The sequence below is a fragment of the Phycodurus eques genome, chromosome 19 (genome assembly GCF_024500275.1).
Source record: "Phycodurus eques isolate BA_2022a chromosome 19, UOR_Pequ_1.1, whole genome shotgun sequence".
Taxonomy (NCBI): Eukaryota; Metazoa; Chordata; class Actinopteri; order Syngnathiformes; family Syngnathidae; genus Phycodurus; species Phycodurus eques.
The window spans coordinates 1,356,988-1,374,731 of record NC_084543.1 but is presented as its reverse complement, the minus strand read 5'-3'; the positions used below and the strand labels follow the sequence as shown (position 1 = coordinate 1,374,731).

The following is a 17,744-nucleotide window of genomic DNA, read 5'->3' as shown; positions in this document are numbered from 1 at the left end:
CGGGTGTACCTGAACGTGCTTGCAGTCGTGCCCTCTGGCCGGGAGCTGTATTCGCCGGAAAGTGATGGGACATTTAAGTGAGACCTTGATGGCCGTCTGCTCCACGCCGTCCTCGCCGTTGAGGGCGGCGTTGCCCGACGACGACGCCACGCTGCTGAAGTTTCTCTTGACTTTGAGGGTCAGGGGGAAGGAGACAGGTCAGTCAGGAAAGTGCACTGCATATAAATGATACAAATATATACATTGACATTCTTGGCAAATGTTTGCTTTTGCCGTTGGGGTTCACCGTATACCTTTGGTGATGCAGTGCTCGGCCGGTAAGAGCCTCTTCTTCAGTAGACCCTGGAGGACGGAGCGGACCGACGGCCTGTGGACCAGTTGCAGCACAAACAAGTGCGACTGCGGGAGGAAACCCTCACGTTAACTCAACGCCCACATTTGACACACTTTTTCCCAAAAAAAAAAAAAAAAATGTGTAAGTGTTGCACTTACACAGCAGCAGGCTGTGACGGTGATCTGGATGGTGTTCCTGCCCGGTTGGCAGACGTGCTTCAGGTGCAAGGGCTTGTGGGAAGTCTTGTTATCACCGCGCTCGATGGTGAGCGGCGTGGCGTTGACGCTGACCTGCACCGACGCCGGCCAGTTGGTGTTCATCTGCCGGTCCTCGTGGTGGTAGCACTTGAATTGCAGCTCCAGATCCGACCTGGGAAGAGGTACTTCGGATTCATTCTCAAGACCTCAGACAAGATGTGCAAGGATGGCAGTGCTTCACTGAGGATTCAAGTATTGGGACAAAGACCAGCAAATATTTTGATGGTACAGTAGCTTTACCTTCAACTCAATCTTTACCTTTCCTTGTTCTGGATCTTAATCTGCCTTGGTCTTGAGTTCAACTCCATCTAACCTTGCGTCAAGCTTTGGTTTCAACTTGGTCTTGTTCTTAATTCAGTCTCACAATCCCTTGGTCTTGATCTGTCTCGGTGTTGTTATTGAGTTGGTCTCGGTCTTGATCAGTCTTGTTCTCAACTCGGTCTCACCTTGCCTCGGTCCGGGTTTGACCCGTCTTGAGCTTGTTCTTGACTCTCGTCTTATTTTGCGTTGGTCTGGGTCTCGATCTGCCATGGTCTTGAGTTGAACTTTGTCTTACGTTGCCTCTGTCTTGGTCTCACCTTGGTCTTGTTCTCAACTCTCTTTCACATTGCCACGGTCTTATTCTTGACTTGTTCTTAGTCTTGTTGTCAACTCAGTCTCACATGGTTTTGGCCTCACATTGCCTGGGTTTTGGTCTCAACTTGGTGTGACATTGCCTCATCGTGGACTCAATCAAACTTGGTTTTGACTCTGCCTTGATCTACTTCAGCCTTGGTGTCAAGCTGCCTCGGTCTTCGTTTTAACTTGGCCTCAAAGTCTTGGTCTCTAATTAACAGTAATTACATACATCCTACTAACCCACTTCTTCCACAAACCTTTACATGGATCGACCTTGTATCCTGACCGTTGACATTTACCAGATCACATGAAGTCTCACCTCCACATGAGTGTCTGGTGCACCGAGGGCCGTAAGTGGAAGACGTGATTGCTGACTGCCAGGTTATGCTCTAGCCTGAAAGGCTCCAGGACAACCCCGTCACGCACCGGGAAGGTGAGGCGCAGCTCCTCGTTATGGTTGGCTATAGAAGATGACGAGCAGTCAGACCCATCGCAAAACGTCAAGGAGCACACACAATGCCAAGTTCCTCTCTTCAGAAATGAAACAGTTACTGACCGGGCAGTGGAGGAAGAGCAGTAATATTTGGTTTGATGTCAGGAGGAAACGGCGGCTTCACGTCCTGACTGGGTGATAAATACGGAGGGATGTTGCTTCCTGGGGTCATTGGAGGGGTGGGGTTGCCCGGTACTGGGGAGTGGGGGTAGTTGCCCATTGGTCTGGGTGGCTGGACGGAAGAAAAATGAGAACATTTGAGATCAAATCCGAGGATTTAGAAGTGCAAAACCTCGGGTTGATTGTGTGGACTTACCCCATTCATATTGGCCTGGCTGTACTGATAACCACTCCCAGAAAAGTTGGTGCTTTGGCCATTAAAAGGCGGCTCTTGCTGTAGTCATCAAAAAAAGGAGGCCACAATATTAGAAAACTTCTCCCAGTCGTCATAACAATAATCCCCCAAGGGCGAAGCGCTGTCACTCTAATTCTAGTTAACATTGATGTGCTGTACCTTATAATACTGCCCAATGGGACCACTGGGTGGCGGATATAGGGATTGGAGCTGCTGTCCTGGCGTCCGTTGGCCGGGGTAGTTGCTGGACGGCAGCGGCCTGGAAGCATTGGGTGTCGGGTACTGGCCCTGCTGGCTGGGGAACTGGTTGTTTGGTCCATACTGCTGCCCCCCGTAGTTAGGCTGTAATTTAGAAAGACATTCAGAACCGCGCAACGGACAGGAAAGGTTTGCCAAATTCCAGGCTGTCCCTCGGAGAGAGCAGCGCCTTCACGTACACGCACCTCGCCTGGATAGGGCCTCTTCATGCCCTGCATAGGCACGCCCTGAGGCCGGGCTCCTGCATACCCGTGCTGGGGCATCCTTTGGCCGTGACCTCCAAAGGGTCCCATGCCTTGACCCCTGGGTTGGTTCATCCCCATTGGGGGGCCGCTCACGTTGGACGCATTCATGCCTGAGCCCATGTTCCCGGGGTGGGATGCGGGCCCACGTGGTGCTGGCTGGTTCATGAACTGGCTATTGTAGGCCTGGTTCGGTCCCATCTGGAAAGAGGAACTCATCTGGAAGACAAAAAGGGGCTCGGTCTGCGTCTCGGAGGTGTAAAGGTTGCTTTGTTACTGCATTTGGTCTTACTGGTCCGTATTGATTCATGTCCTTGTTCTGAGTCTCCTGCAGAGCGGCTACAGTGGCGGTGGCAGTAGCGGTCGCCGTGGCGGCGGCGGCGGCCACCGCGGCGGCGGCGGCGGCCGCCGCAGGCTGAGCGAAGTCCGACGGCGGCCGCGAGTGCGGAGGCATGCCCATTCCTCCGGGTCCGGCATTGGGGCCCCCAGGGTAGCTTTAAAAGCAACGTAACATAGGACAGTGGTACCTTGACTCATGAGTGCCCCAACTTACAAGTGTTTTGAGTTATGAACCGTGCCTTGGCCGAGTTTTTGCTTCGCGTTGTGAGCAAAAATTTGACCTGCGAGTTTGCTTCAGATACTCACAACATGACAACATTCGACCACCATCAGTACACACATTTGTTGTGTTTTGTGCTTGTACGTTTTTGAACAGCATGTCCATTCATTTTAATGGGGAAAGTGATTTGACAGCCGAGCGTCGTCAGAGAACAAGTGAAACTTGTAAGTCAAAGTAGCGCTTTCGGCGCATTGACCGATCGGACAACTTTTCATGAGCACAGCCCAACTTACCTGCCAGCAAAGCCGCCTCCGCCGGGATAGTTGGGTCGTCCGTACATGCCCTGCTGCATGTAGCCCTGGTTGGCGGTGCCCTTGCTGGGGAACTGCTGCTGCGGGCCGCTGAACTGAGAGGGGTTCATCCCAGGATTATTACCAGACATCCCCGAAGCCATTGGGTTCCCGCCCGGGTTCATGGGATTGTTGTTGGTGGTCATGGGATTCCCCAAAACCTGGACACAATCAGGGTGGGCAGAGAGGCTTACGGGACACGTTCATTCCTGCTCGCTCGCTCGCTAATCCCTAGGGGACTGAATTGTCACCTGGCTCTGCGAGGTGTTGGTGACGCCCCAGACGGTGGTCACCACCGAGAGGGAACCCGGAGGCTGATTGGTGTTCTGTTGCCAGGGAACCGAGTCGTAGGGAAAAGACCCATCTCTGTGGGGAAATCAAGTAAATCGTTTCTGTGGAATTGCACACATTTGCTGTCATTGATTGTGAGCAGCTTCATCCTCTTTGGCGGAGTGTGTCTGATGGTTCTCCGTCTACTCATTCGTTAGGAACAGTGATGGAAACTTGATACAGTCACAGGCGAATTTCTTGACATTCGTACATAACTGTAAGCGTCATAGGTGACTTGTTCATTTGCCATGCACGCGCCCAGTATGATCCGGGTTCAGTGATGAACTAGCCTATCTGCTGTTAATAAATTGAGGATTAATCATCATTCATACAGAAGGGAAATTGTCACGGCACCCCCTGACTTCTGTGTGACTTCCGTTCCTTACGTTTCATATGCATGATCGTTTTCATGCTCTCTTACTCTTTCACCGTTTCAAGATTCTCCCATGACCCGCCGTAAGACCAACAGGCGCATGTTTCCCGCGGGAACCTGTTGAAATGTCGTGGAAACATAGACAATTCTCACGACCGTTTCAGCGGGTGAACACTGACCCGTGCGAGAGGCCGGGCTTCATGGAGCTCATGGGGGGCTGCATGGGCACTTTTCCCGGGGGCTCGTTCTGTCGGTTCTTTTGGTGACGCAGCAGCAGGAGGCGTCCCAGTTCCTCGCACCAGGAGGACAGAAGAGCTAGAAGAAAAAGGAAGCGGAAAGGAGTGGCTCAGATGTTTGCTTATGATCCTTTGTTGCTAAAAGCGACAAGATTGAGTCAATGCAGCATCAACAATACTGTCATGGGTCAGCACATACGGTTTGTCTTTGACACGTAGGCATTATTTATTGATAAATGAAGGAAAATTGTATGTCTCGTGTCTGTGATGAGAAGGTTCCTGCTGCAGTAGAATCCGATCCAGCATGTCTTGCCTGCTCTTGGCCACGAGGGTTCACTCTAGGTCTGCGTCGTACGCCTGCTCGGGTAGTGCAAAATGACGGAGTGATGTCTTTTTCATCTGCAGTGTACACACGACTCATTTTTCTGTCTCTCTCGCTCTCCGACTGCTAATAGCCTCTCGGAGGCGTCAAAATCGGAAAGTGGATTGGATCAAAAAAGCAGCCTCCTCCTCTTGAGCTTCACATCACTTGTCGGCTGGGAGGGGTCGGTGCTTACAAGCCAAGGTCCGTACGCCGTGTTCCCAGGCACACGGGTGGCGACAGAGTAGGTCTCTGACTAATGGGGCTGACGGGAACAAACAGAAAAGCCATTTGGCGCCAACATGGCAACCGAGCGACTGCACCCCAGCGCAGGAGAAAGAGAGAAAACTTGTACACGCAAACACTGGCACAACAAATAGAGGACACGAGCTGTCCTCTGACGGGAGAATTTCCACGGCGAAAGGCACATCCTCTCTCGATCGGTGCAAAGATGACAGATGCAATACAAAAGCCGCGTACAGATGGTGCCGGTAGCCTCCCTTCCCAGAACAAAACAACACAGGGCCTTTCACAATGTTTCTCAGCATTAGGCACCGGGGTACTTCCAGGTGGCAGAAAAGTGAGCGGCTACCGCTGACCTGAACTGAAAACCGTGACAAAACTGCTTGTGTTTGCGGTCACGTAGCCCAACGTAATGGCTAGCCTGCTAGCTAACGTCAGCGCTGTCGCGACAAAAGAGCGCTTCTGTGCCATTCATCTGAGAAACCGAAAAGTCCATTCATTAGTTTGCCCAACAATGATCGTGTTAACTATGTGTGAATTTCCACCAGGTCTATTTTTCAAACATTAACCAACTGTCAAAATGTAAATTATGGCTGAAATCATTCACTCGAGCTCTTTAGCCGGTTTTCTCAAGCAAGAGCTATTGGAGTACGTCCGACTTGATGGAAAAGTCTTCGTGGTTCACTATTTGCATTTTCATTTTTTTTTTTTTTTTTGGTGCTCTTCCTATATTGCTCTAAGACAACACAATATCATTGGTGTCAAGGAAGAGCCTCACATCTGGGTATGGAATAGTGTCAGAAGTGGAATATCGATGCTGTGTCGCAACAGTCACAAAAGTGGACATGAGACGGCTTACGTCGTTCCCGTAGGAACCGAAGTCTGCGGTAAACCGAAGACCCCCTTTACTCGCCGCGATCCAAAGCAGTATCTCACTTGTGAGTCCTGGGCGCTAACTTCCCCTTTACAGAATAAAGACAACGTCGTATTTCTCCAGTGCAGGAATTGCACAAAAGGTTGAATTAAAACAGGAGACGTCTGACTCGAGGGTTGTTTTCTTTTCATCTCCACTCAAGGGCTTGGCCCTCCGCCAGCGTGCAACAGCTCAATTAGGTCCCGTTACTCAATAGCAACAACAAGGGCTAACTTGCACCCCTCTCGCGTGTTGCTAAACACGTCTCCGCTATTTACCCGATAAGTGGGAGCGCTAACGAGCTAAAAGGCGCACTGGGATCATTTTCCCTCAGCTCAATGAAGAGGCGAGACGTTGCCAGTGAGTTGTTTCGCTTCATCTCCTCAAAGCTTTTCAAATGAAGCTTTGCGACACGGAAGCTGATTGCTTCCGAGTACATGTCATTTTCAGTCAGGCACTGTTCAGAAAAGAAACTGGCTTCTGACTTGGCAGCACATTTTTCTGTCTCTCTCTCTCTCTCGATCGGGTCTTCCAAACATCATCGGTCGATCGAAGCCTTTCGTTAGGGAGTCCTCCATCTTTCCCGCGTGCTAAAAGCAGCTGTTGCGGATTCGAGTACAATAAACTTAAGCGAGTCAGGTATGTTCACAAATGCAGACCTTGCCCCCAGCGTTCCTGAAACCTTTGAAGAAAAAAAAATAATCCACAGATTGGGGACTTTTATCATCCTGCAACTGAATTGCGATCCCGGTTCCTGAAATCAAAACTGGGCCCGGGCGTAATAATTGGTCATTTGTTCATGTGTTTGCCTGTATTTGTGTGGCAGTGCACAGCGTGTTCGTGAGGCCGGCTTTCCCTCCCTGGTGGTCCGTCTCCTCCATTAGGATGGGAGCCAGATGGGTCGGTGCAGCACCTCGCCTCTCGCGCCCGCCGGGAGGCATGACAAACGACGCGCGCCTTGCCTCGTCTGCCTTCCATTTCGCCTTCTGTAGCAAAAAGCCTCACGTCCGTTTGAGCTTAAGCATTAGCATACGTGATGCGCTTGACTGGCTGGTTGTCATCCACTGATGCTCATCATCATTATAGACCTTTTCCAAATGTTTGTAAATGATAGGCGCAGGTGAGCTGAACTGTCAACCGCGACGTGTGATGAGATTGTCCTGAGATCTTTGCAGGCTTCAGGCTCCCTGTCCGCCTGAGGATTGATTCGAAAATACACCTGCGAGTGTATAAAGCTCAAAATGGTTTCGGTCCCAAATAGATCACGGACCACGCCATTGAGTGTGGACCTAGACTAGAACGCAGACGTCCTCTGAGACAGGACTGCTCTCCGTTCCTACAGTCCGAACTAAACGGCTTTTCATTTCTATGCCCCCAAATCTGGAACAAAGGCCCAGAAAACTGCAGAAAACCGAGTTAATTTGAATCAAGCTTCAAGAAGGGAACTGCAGCGTACCGAGAGCTGTTTCGAACGAAAGGCAGCAGCAGTGAATGGCTGGCTGGCGGCAGCGACGCCAAAAGGTTCCTCCCTCCTCCTTCCTCATCTCCGGCTCACTACCTAGTGGACACCTGCTCCCTCGTCGACCCCCTTGCGACCCCCACCCCCACCCGAGGCATTGTCCTCTCTCGGCCCGATCACAAACAAAACACCTCGTTTGCGACGCTGCCGACGCTCTCCCGCACGCCTCCGGTCACTTCAACCCGCAGCGTCCCCGGTTACTGAGCGCGCCCGAGAGGATTCACCCGGCGAGCGACGCAAACGCTCGATTGCCAGGATTTTGGATTTCGGAGCTGCCGCAGCCCCTAGTCTCCTCTCGGATAAAACGCGTCCGACGTAAACCGCTGCTCATCGCGTCGTCGTAACATTTGAGTCGCATACGCGGCGAGAAATGGCAAAAAATATGTTACGCTCCACAAACAGTCTCCACTTTGCTGCAGCATCCCTTAGTCTCCTCTTGGATTAAACGTCGTCTCAGGTAAAAGGCTACAGGTTGCTCATTGGTCGAGCAGATTTGTCATTGTAACGTTTGAATATACGCGGCCAGAAATGATGAAAGTAAAAAACAATCATGTTTCAGTCTTTCATTTGCTGTCGGGTCCCTTAGTCTCCTCTCGGATAAAATGTATCAGACTCACAACTGTAATGTTTGAGGATACGCGGCGAGAAATGGCAAAAAGAAACAATATTATCCTTCGCAGTCAATGTCTCTGCCATAAACACTGCTTGTCGAGGCGGTTAGTCGTGGAGGCACGATTGCAACATTTGAGTAACGGCAAAAATGAACACTATATGCTCCGCAGTCCCCACATTGCTGCAGAGGGCCTCTTGGATAAAGTGCGCCTGATGTAAACTACTGCTTGCTTCTCATCGGTCGACAGACTCGCCGTCGTTGCATTTGCGCGTACGCCGCTAGAAAAGAGGAAAGTAAAAACAATCTCATGCTCCGCAGTCTCTAATTTGCTGGTGAACCCCGTAAGTCTCCTCCAGGATCAAATGCGTCTGACGTACTCAAAGTTATGACGGTGGTACCCGGAGAGCCGAGTCTTTCTTTAAGCTGGTACGAGTTTTGTAAGCAACCGAAAGAATGTGTTTCGCACGGGACGCGCTGACTGCTAAATAGGGCAGACAAGTGCAGCTCATGTTTGTCTATGCCTTCTTTTCATTTTCCGGTGCCGCTGGAGTCTGGTCAACGGGTACTTAGGGCTGTCGCCTCACGGGACGCCAGACTTGCTGGCTGGCAGGCTTAAAGCCTCCGGCCTCCTGCTGGCCACAAACAAAGAGGAAGGGCTGGACGCTTGGACCACAAAAAGCAATTATTTGTTTGGAAAAAGTGCTCCGTGGACCAAATGTCAAAATTCCACACATCAATGTGACGACGCGTCATCTCGTGTTTATGGCGACGCGTGACAGGCGGCAGCTCGCGACGTTTGCCACCATAATCTCTCTTTGGCGCACGTAAATCTCCTCATTAAAAACAGGGCAAGCCATCCGGAGCTCCGATAAAGCAAGGAGGTGGACATCTATCGCATTTCGCCGCCCCGCTGAGAAATAATTCCTCGCGTGCGTGTCAAAGGCAAACGTGGCCCGACCCCAACCCGCCTTCAATCTGTTACTGTAAGCTGATTGGGAAGGGAAGCAAAACCGCCCGCAAACCCGCAACTTGCCTTCGCCAATCTGATCATCGGTATTTGATCAACAGGCTTCACGGAGCGTACATTTGCGCACACGCCACAAAACCAAGAAACCCAACAAACACGATCGGACCTGTTGTTGTGGGTGATTTGAGTACATCTCGTGAGACTTCAGGCCAGTTATAGATCATTGAATTCTATTTTTCTGTTCAAATGTTAAAAAGTATAGTTTCAAATATTTTATTTTGCTCATTTTATTGTGCTGTAATTATTATTATTACTATCATTGTAATCCGTTCAATTGTAATGGAACAATTATTTAATGACAGAAAAAAATTATGAGAAAGACTTAAAATGTCTATGGAAATATGTAAATTAGTTTCATTTAATAAAAAATGTATTCTTATTTTTATCCGTTATTTTGAATTGATTTGGTTAGTTATAAACTTAAAATTAAATGAACAATTATTCAACGCAATGTGTATATAAAATTGTTTTAATAAAATAATGTATTTTCATTGTATTATTGATAACAAATTTCATTTGAATTTATCAGCTATTTAATCAACTGAAGTGCCCTGAACTCGTCGCCAGCCAATCGCAGGGCACATACTTTCTAAACAAACACATTCACACCTACGGGCAATTTAGAGTCAACCTAGCATACACGTTTGATTATGATTATGCAAATGCTAACACGCTTGGCCTATCAGGCCCTTGAACAAAAACAACTTTATTGACCAGAGTTGCAGAAACCAGCGCTCCTCCACCCAGCAACGGCTTCCAGAGCGTCGCCCCGAGCGACGGGCGGCTCGCTGTAAACCGAGGCCAAAAACCGAGCGCCGAAGCTAATTAGGCGAGGCGCAGATGCGCCCGGCCCCGCGTCCACCTCGGGGTGCTCGGGACCAAACCGGCCCAGCCCGGTTCACCTGAGACCAGTCTGCGACGGGAGCCTGGCGAGGGGGAGTCAAAGACCCCAGGGGTCGCGTCCAGGCACCCCTGCGGGCTCATTAGCGTCGTCCATATGTGCGATCGCTTGGGATTTGGGAGGAAAGTCGGGATTGGCGCTCGTGCCAAATGGCAACGATGCAACTTAAAACTTCAACATTCGTTTCTCAAATCATCTTTCCCTATTGAAATGATTGGAAACCTGATTCAGGCCTTCTCCGCCCAAAAAATGTAATGTGTTTTAAATGAGAAAAAGTAGAACTCTATAATAATGTACTTTATAAAAAAACAGAGTAATGACACAATTAAACCAAATGGAAAGTTTTTGCCACTCTTTTTGCTCCAATTCAACGGACATTGCGCTGCCCTTTTGGTGCGCGGCTTGGGCAGCCGCGGGCAGTATTAACAGACGTACGAATATACATAAAGGAGACGGTCACGCTTCTGTAAGCTCTAGTAATATTAGTCCTTCTGCGCAGAGGATGAAGAATATATGCCGGTGAGTATTGTTATATTGTCTGTCTTCATGTGTTGCTCCATCATTTGTTATATTGGTCACAACACCGCACCATCAGTGCTATTCGTTAACCTGTCTATGGTGTTTTGCATTGTTTGTCAGCATTAAGCTAAGTGAGCTTTAAGGCAAATTTATGCGGTTGTTTTAAATACACAAACTGCTGCTCGTTGTGAAATGAGAAGAGTTGCGTGCACTGACGGCATACGGCGCTTGTGTCTCCAATTTTTGCGAGCAAGCCAAAGGGGAGAGGGAGGGGGGGGGGGGGGGGGGGGGGAAAGAAATATCAACCCAATGACAGCTCATATCTAAAAAAAACAAAAGCACCTTCGATGGGTGACTCGCATCTCAAAGCACCGCTGCACAATGTTGTTTTGCGCCTCTTTGTTCAGATATCGGTTTACTCACTTGTACAGGTAAAACCACTCGTAGTGGAATGCTTAAGTACCTTTCCAGTGAACAAACAATAAAACATAACTCGCATATAACAGTATCCACACACATCGCCTAAATAAACATCATCAATAAATAAATATTAGCGTACGGGTTCAATTTCCCCGTTTCTTTTGTCCCTTAAAATGAATCATTATTATTCTAGTTCCTCAAACAATATACCAGTCAAATCTACTTTTATTTCAATAATTATACCTTATGATTCAGTAACTATCACTATTTTAGTTGTGGTTAATTGTTGTATGGACGACATGCATTCATTATTTGTCTTATTAAAAAGGCAAATTTTTAAAAATTTATTCCTACTTTTGTATTATATATATATATATATATATATATATATATATATATATATATATATATATATATATATATATATATATATATATATATATGAGCGTCAGCCTCACAGTTCTGAGGTTGCGGGTTCAATCCCCGTCCCCGCCTGTGTGGAGTTTGCATGTTCTCCCCGTGCGAATGGTTGTTTGTTTCTCTGTGCCCTGCGATTGGCTGGCAACCAGTTCAGGGTGCACCCCGCCTCCTGCCCGATAATAGCTGCGATTGGCTCCAGCACTGCCGCGACCCGCGTCAAGAGAAGCGGCTCAGAAAATGGATGGAAGGATGGATGGATTATTGTATTTGATATTTATTATTATTTAATTGTTCATCATTTGTTTTATGCCACATAATTATTTCATTTATTTTATATTATTATGATCACCTTGCTTTGCTGATTGGCCGAGGGAGGGAGGAAAAAAAGAATAACAATCACATTGTTCTCCTGTCTTAGTTGATGTATTATTATTATTATTTAGAGAGAGAAAGTGACCAAATATGAGCGTTCCTGTATCCGTCTTAATAAATACACTCCCTAGCCAAATCATTAGGTACAGCTAAACCATCCACAGAACGCCGGACAGTATATGACACACACACACACACACACACACACACACACAAACTGTCAGTGCGTGAGATGAAACATGACGCAGGCAAAAGCTTTGGACGCACAACATCAGCACGTGCGACATGCACCACACCGCAGCAGCCAAAGAAGAAAAGGAGAACAATACGGGTGATGACATCATTCCACGCAGCCACACTGTACGGAACGGCATGATGATGATGATGACGACTGTGTGCGTAACAGTTTCCTGCGCTGGGACACACAAGCAGTACCTGAGTCGGACCGACACCTCCTGCAGCAGTTGATTTCTGTAGGGTTCAAATTTTACATTTTTACTAGGCTGCGCACGCACACACGCACGCACACAAGCACGCACGCACGCACGCACGCACACACACACACACACACACACACACTTACACACACTTACCGGTGGGCCTAGCTTACAATCTGTCTTTTTTTGTTGTTGTTTTGTGTCGCAAACAAAAATGTGATTTTTCGAGTGAGCTTCAGAAACTCCACAACGAACTTCGCAACGTCCGGCCGCCATCAGTTGACGTGGTTACGTCGCAGTGGAGTTCAGCTACAGTTGTGTTTTGTGCTGGCACTTTCCATTTTTTCTGCAGTTATTGTGCCGAAATGCTTTTTTTCTATCCATCTAACCTAAAAAAGTAAGTGCTGAAAAGAAACAGACAATGTCAATTAAATGAAAGCATGACATGGTAGAAAGATATGAGTGAGAATGGAAAGAAAGGCAAAACAAAACAAAAAGTCCGGCATCTGCTGTATTCTTTATCCTCTTCGAAGAACGATTCGTTTATTACCGATACAAGCTGGGCTCTCAAAATCAATAAAGAGGATTCAATAACTGTAACCCGGAACTAGAACTTTTCAAAGACGGCTGTGTGTTTGGACTACATCGAAATTTAGTTCGGGGGTCATTCATCCGGGCTCAAAAGAAGACTTTTGAGAGGCCCAAGAACCATCAGGGTTGGGATCCGCAGTGTCGGACATGATTGGACCGTTCGGTGAGCAGAAGTGTCCAGGTGCCTCCAAGGGGTGGGGTAGTACTTTCGATATTTCCAGGAACCAGCCGGAGCTCTGGTCACGGTTGGAACCTTTTCATTCCAGGAACAACAGAGACCAACAACCGAAAGAAGACCCTGCCAAGGTGTGGGGTGCTTCTTTTAAGAGGTCCAAGAACCTCTGGGGCGGGGTCTGCAGCGCTGGAAGATGATTGGAAGCTTTTAGCTCCAGGAACTACAAGAACAAAGAACTCGATTGGTGCTTACAGAAGACCCTGTTCGGGTAGTACTTTCGAGAGGTGTACGAATGATCCAGGGTGGATGGAGTCTGCAACTCTGGACATGACTGCAAACTTGTAGTGCCAGGAACTAGAAAGTACCAAGAACTTTATCTGGGTCATAAGATGCCACCGTCAAGGAGTGTGGTCTGCAGCTTTGGACACATCTGACTGGAACCTTTTAGTTCCAGGAATGATCAGTACCAAGACCATTATCAGCGCCAAATGAAGAAGTGTACTGTACTCTTGAGAGGCCCAGGACCTTCTTGGAAGTACCAAGAACTGAACTTGCCTGGATGGCTTGAAATTGATTCTTTGACACCCAAAAGGTCCAAAATGACAAACAAATCTAACAAATCATTGGAAATGTAAAGACAGGAGTGTGGAACCTACAAATACTCAAGTAAATTGACAAAATCTTTCTTTTCATAACAGTTCCTGAAGTTGTCTCTATGAGTGCATTTTATGTCCTGATCAAGTTCCCATTAAGACCTGTTGTTGCGACAGCGTCACAAATCTCCAAGACCCAAACGCGGGAACTCCTCCACTGGCCGGGCCAACGCAGCATCTGTGAGGTGAGGGAGGGCGGCGACCGTCTGGCTGGAAACGGCGCCTCAACTAGGTCGGCATTTTCAACCCTCGTGCGCAAAGCGCAAGTGGGTCAAATGCGCCAGTCAGCTGTTACGGCGGGCGGCCCCGCAAGGCAAACGCGACGCCGTTACGCTCACGTCGCAGATTTCGCCTTCACCGCCGAGCAGCTCGGTGCTCGTTTCGTTCGTTTTTGTGTTTCCTTTGTCAAGAGACAAACTGTCGATGCCGCGCTTTCCTCAAAACAAATCACACTGTCGAGGTCGAATTACACAAATTCGTGTTGCACTTTTCTCAAATGAAAACGAGCTATTATGAAGTGGAAGCACTTTCCTAAAGATTTGACAAATTCCTGTTGCGCTTCCCTGAAAAGAGCACCAACTACTGATGTTGAACAACCTTAAAATACGACAAATTACACTTCCGAAAACAAAGACGAGCTATTTTTGCTGCGCTCTTCTAAAACTTCGAAAACCTTCATGTCGCACCGTCCTGAGAAGGCGAACGATTGACGTCGCCCTATCCTAAAAAACGAGAGCAACTATTGACGTTACACTTCCGTAAAAAGAGCAAATGCTATTCATGTTGCGCTTTCCTAAAACGAAGACAAACTCCCGAAGTTACAAAGCATCGATTGCCCCTCGTGTGAAAAGCAAGACCCTGACCGAGCCTTTCCGAACACCTCGTCGCACCGAACTGACGGTGGCGACAGCGAGCGAGGGTGTCAAAAAGGCAGCCCATCTCAAGGCCGTTCCCTCCTTTTCTCTGTGACATTCTTCCTCTTCCACCTCGTTTCTCTGAGCGTCTCGCTTGGGGCAGCGCCTCCTCCTCCTCTCTCTCTCTCTCTCTCTCTCTTTCTCCCCCCCCCCCGCCATGTCCAGTGCCTGACTGCACAATGCACATCCATTATTCATGGCTGGCTTGCAAGAGAGAAAAAAAAAAAAAAAAGGAAAAGACAGCAACGCCAATCACAGATGGAGCCGTTGCTCCACTCGCCAGCGGCTCCCGTGCACGCTGAAAGCCCCAGAGGCGACCCGGGAGGGAAGAACGCGGCGCGGAGCAGGAGAGAGGAGCCATGTTTGTAGTCCGACGAGAGGAGGTCACAAATGATCACCAAAGCAGTGAAGGAAGGAAGGAAGGAAGGAAGGAAGGAAGGAGAGAGGGAGCGAGAGTGTCAAGGGAATGCTTATCTCCTCACCTCCGTCTTGACGTGGCTTCCGTTTTTCTGTCTAGTGATCCAGTGCATGCTCTCGCAATACACACATCACGCACTCTCACGCACACTCACTCGACCAGCAGACACTTCTCGCCAGCCAGTAGGCGGGTGGGCGGGCGAGGGGAGGGGAGGAAGGAGAAAAGGAAGGGAGAGAAAAAAAAACACACAGGCGGCTCACATTTCAAACTTGCAAAGAGAGGGGGTGGTGCCTCATGTGCAAGACTGTCTCCGTCTTGGCCTCACTCCAGTTAAACCAACCCCCTCCCCAAATAAGCAACATATATATATATATATATATATATATATATATATATATATATATCCCAAAAAAATGTTAGTGACTGTTCTTCACGGGTGACTCGATCCATCAAAGATAGTCATTAAAGGGCAATAAGAGGAGGAGGAGGGTAAATGTTCGTGTGGCTTCCTGGTGGGCGAGGGAAGGGCCAATTAGCGCTCACGACGCTTGGATAAATAATTACGCAAGGAAAATAATAGCACTACTAGCAGCGAGCGCCCGAGGCCTCAAATGTCACGCGCACACAAGAAGGAGAACAAGACGACTTAGTGAGCTTCAAAAAAAGGCACAAGAGTTTAACGCAAGGGGGTCAAACTTGTCGTTCGGGGGCCACATACGGCCTAATTTGATGGCCGTGCGTGGCCACTAAAATCATGACGTCCTTCATATCATAGGAAATCTCTTGGCCCTTTGTTTTCATGTAGAACAAAACAAGTACACAAGGAAACTCTTTACATTGAATGACTTTTTAAAAATTTTTTTTGACAAAACAACCTCCGACTCGTCATCCACATGTGTTGCAGAATAACTGATCTGTATTTGCTCACAGCTATTTGGAAGTGAAAAACAGTCTTGCACTTTCAAATTGAACCCTCTTATGATTGCCACTCCGCTTTCTACACGAGCATAAAAATGAGTCCCCACCGTCACAATGTCTTACAAATTCATCCCGCGGGCCGTAATGCACCTCCTAGCGGGCCGGTTTTTGGCCTGCATCCCGTATGCTTGACACTGGCTGTGGGTTCGTTTGAAAAGGAATGTTCACGCGAGGCGATCACCTGACTCGCCTCCCGCTGCTACAAACCCTCTGGTTGATGACCAACTTGCATATCGGATATAAAAGGGATGGCTTTGTTGACAGGACCTCCTTGTAGTTGGTTTATCGCAAACATATTTGGAACACGCACTATTAATGATGCTCTGAAGTCGCGTCTCAACTTATATGCCAACTTGTTCCGAAAACCTTTTTAGCCATCTGGAGGAAGAGGAGAAAAGTGAGACACACGACTCAGCAGAAATGACATCACGAAGCTAATTGCGTATAATTGGCTGGACCCAAGGTACGTCCTCTCTTCAGATTTTGCGCCATCGCGGTTTGCCTTTCGCAAACAACTAGTTTGCAATCCGCTTTCTCCTTGACAATCACACCATGTTTTTGTGGTTGAATGAAATAGTATATCAAGACATTGTTTTCTGATTGGCACACGGGGAATTGCAGTTACTAGGTAGGCTAATTGGTTTGCGACGGTCCAGTTCCGTCGAGCGCAGCTGCGCACCGATGCCGACGTCCGCCGCGCCAACGCAGATCCTGAAACGGCTGACAAACCGTCGTGTGCGGGAGGCAAAAAAAACCCAACAGCAACGAGCGTCGAAGAGCAACGAGCCCCGGCTGAAAAGCTTGTTCACCCGCCCCGTTTGTCCGCCACCCCCTCGTCCTTTTACTCTTCTGGAGCCAGGAATTCCGAGAGCCTGTTGAGGCGCAAACAATTGGGAGTGTACCGTCCTGGAAAAAATGGCGCTGAAGCCCCCAGCTCTTTTACTTTTGGGGGACCCGAACTGACGCCTTTTGCCATCGTAAAGCGTGACGACGACACGGGGGTTGTGACGACCTTACTTTGATGTCTCCACGTAATCGCGGATTAACGCAACAGGCTAATCTTGCTCACAAAGAGGTCACGACTGGCACCCATCCCCCCCTTCTCCGCCGCCCGCCCCGGTGCATTGTGGGCCCTCCCCTCCCACGTCTCACTCGCTTCCCCTGAGTGCAGCCATTCAAGCTATCGCTTGTTCAACCTACTAAATTACACCGCCGCCTTTTCTGCTCTTGTCAGGCGAAGCTCCATTCAACGGTAAAAAGCAATTACGCTTAAGTACAACACGCATCGCCAGGAAAACGCGCTCGCTTCGTCGCGGTTCAAATCGAGTTTTTGCCAAGATCGACGTTTATTTCCACAAGTCGTGCACGTCCGAGCAGCGGACGACGGCCTCAGACGGGCTTTTCCGCAACGAAGGAATACGCGAGCATCGATTTCTCCGGCTGATTCCGAAGACTCGACAGAATTGCAACGGAACGCTTCAAACAGAAGCTGAAATTCATTTAGCGGGGCTAATGTCCACCCACTAGCGTCGCTTGTGGGTTGCAACTTTGGAGAAAAAGAAAATAGGGCTACACCAAGGTTGGGCCAAGTCAGGGGCCACATACTCGCTTTACATTTTTAATTGGTGCCTTCCAATGCATTTCGTCATTACTTACGATCTTACGTATTAAAAACGGATAGACTCGACGGCGGCGCACTTTGAATTCGATATCAGCGCGGCTTTTGAGTTGAAGGTAAAGATGAAGCGGTGACTCTCGTCTTACGAGGGCGGGAAACGCCAACAACGTCGAAAGTCGGACAACTTTAGGATCCTCGCGCTCCGACAGAGTACGTATCCAGTGTGTACGGTATAAACGGAGAATGT

The 17,744-nt window shown here is 48.6% G+C and overlaps 1 protein-coding gene across 5 annotated transcripts in view; it reads right to left on the bottom strand.

The window, feature by feature from the left end:
* The window catches only part of LOC133417725 (zinc finger MIZ domain-containing protein 1-like), an 85,800-nt gene that overhangs the window by 5,586 nt on the left and 62,470 nt on the right, over positions 1 to 17,744 (bottom strand). For 2 of the 5 annotated variants that reach the window (XM_061705762.1, XM_061705763.1), the window contains 12 exons: positions 4,349 to 4,484; positions 3,718 to 3,832; positions 3,410 to 3,627; positions 2,850 to 3,051; positions 2,501 to 2,776; positions 2,217 to 2,399; positions 2,019 to 2,096; positions 1,766 to 1,934; positions 1,529 to 1,670; positions 493 to 703; positions 294 to 399; positions 10 to 170 (listed from right to left, as the gene is read on the bottom strand). In XM_061705762.1, coding sequence (XP_061561746.1) covers positions 10 to 170; positions 294 to 399; positions 493 to 703; positions 1,529 to 1,670; positions 1,766 to 1,934; positions 2,019 to 2,096; positions 2,217 to 2,399; positions 2,501 to 2,776; positions 2,850 to 3,051; positions 3,410 to 3,627; positions 3,718 to 3,832; positions 4,349 to 4,484 — 1,997 coding nt within the window. Of the gene's footprint in view, positions 1 to 9; positions 171 to 293; positions 400 to 492; positions 704 to 1,528; positions 1,671 to 1,765; positions 1,935 to 2,018; positions 2,097 to 2,216; positions 2,400 to 2,500; positions 2,777 to 2,849; positions 3,052 to 3,409; positions 3,628 to 3,717; positions 3,833 to 4,348; positions 4,485 to 12,148; positions 12,555 to 14,965; positions 15,121 to 17,744 lie in introns of those variants that run through there. The other 3 variants (XM_061705764.1, XM_061705766.1, XM_061705765.1) reach the window with 3 other exon arrangements.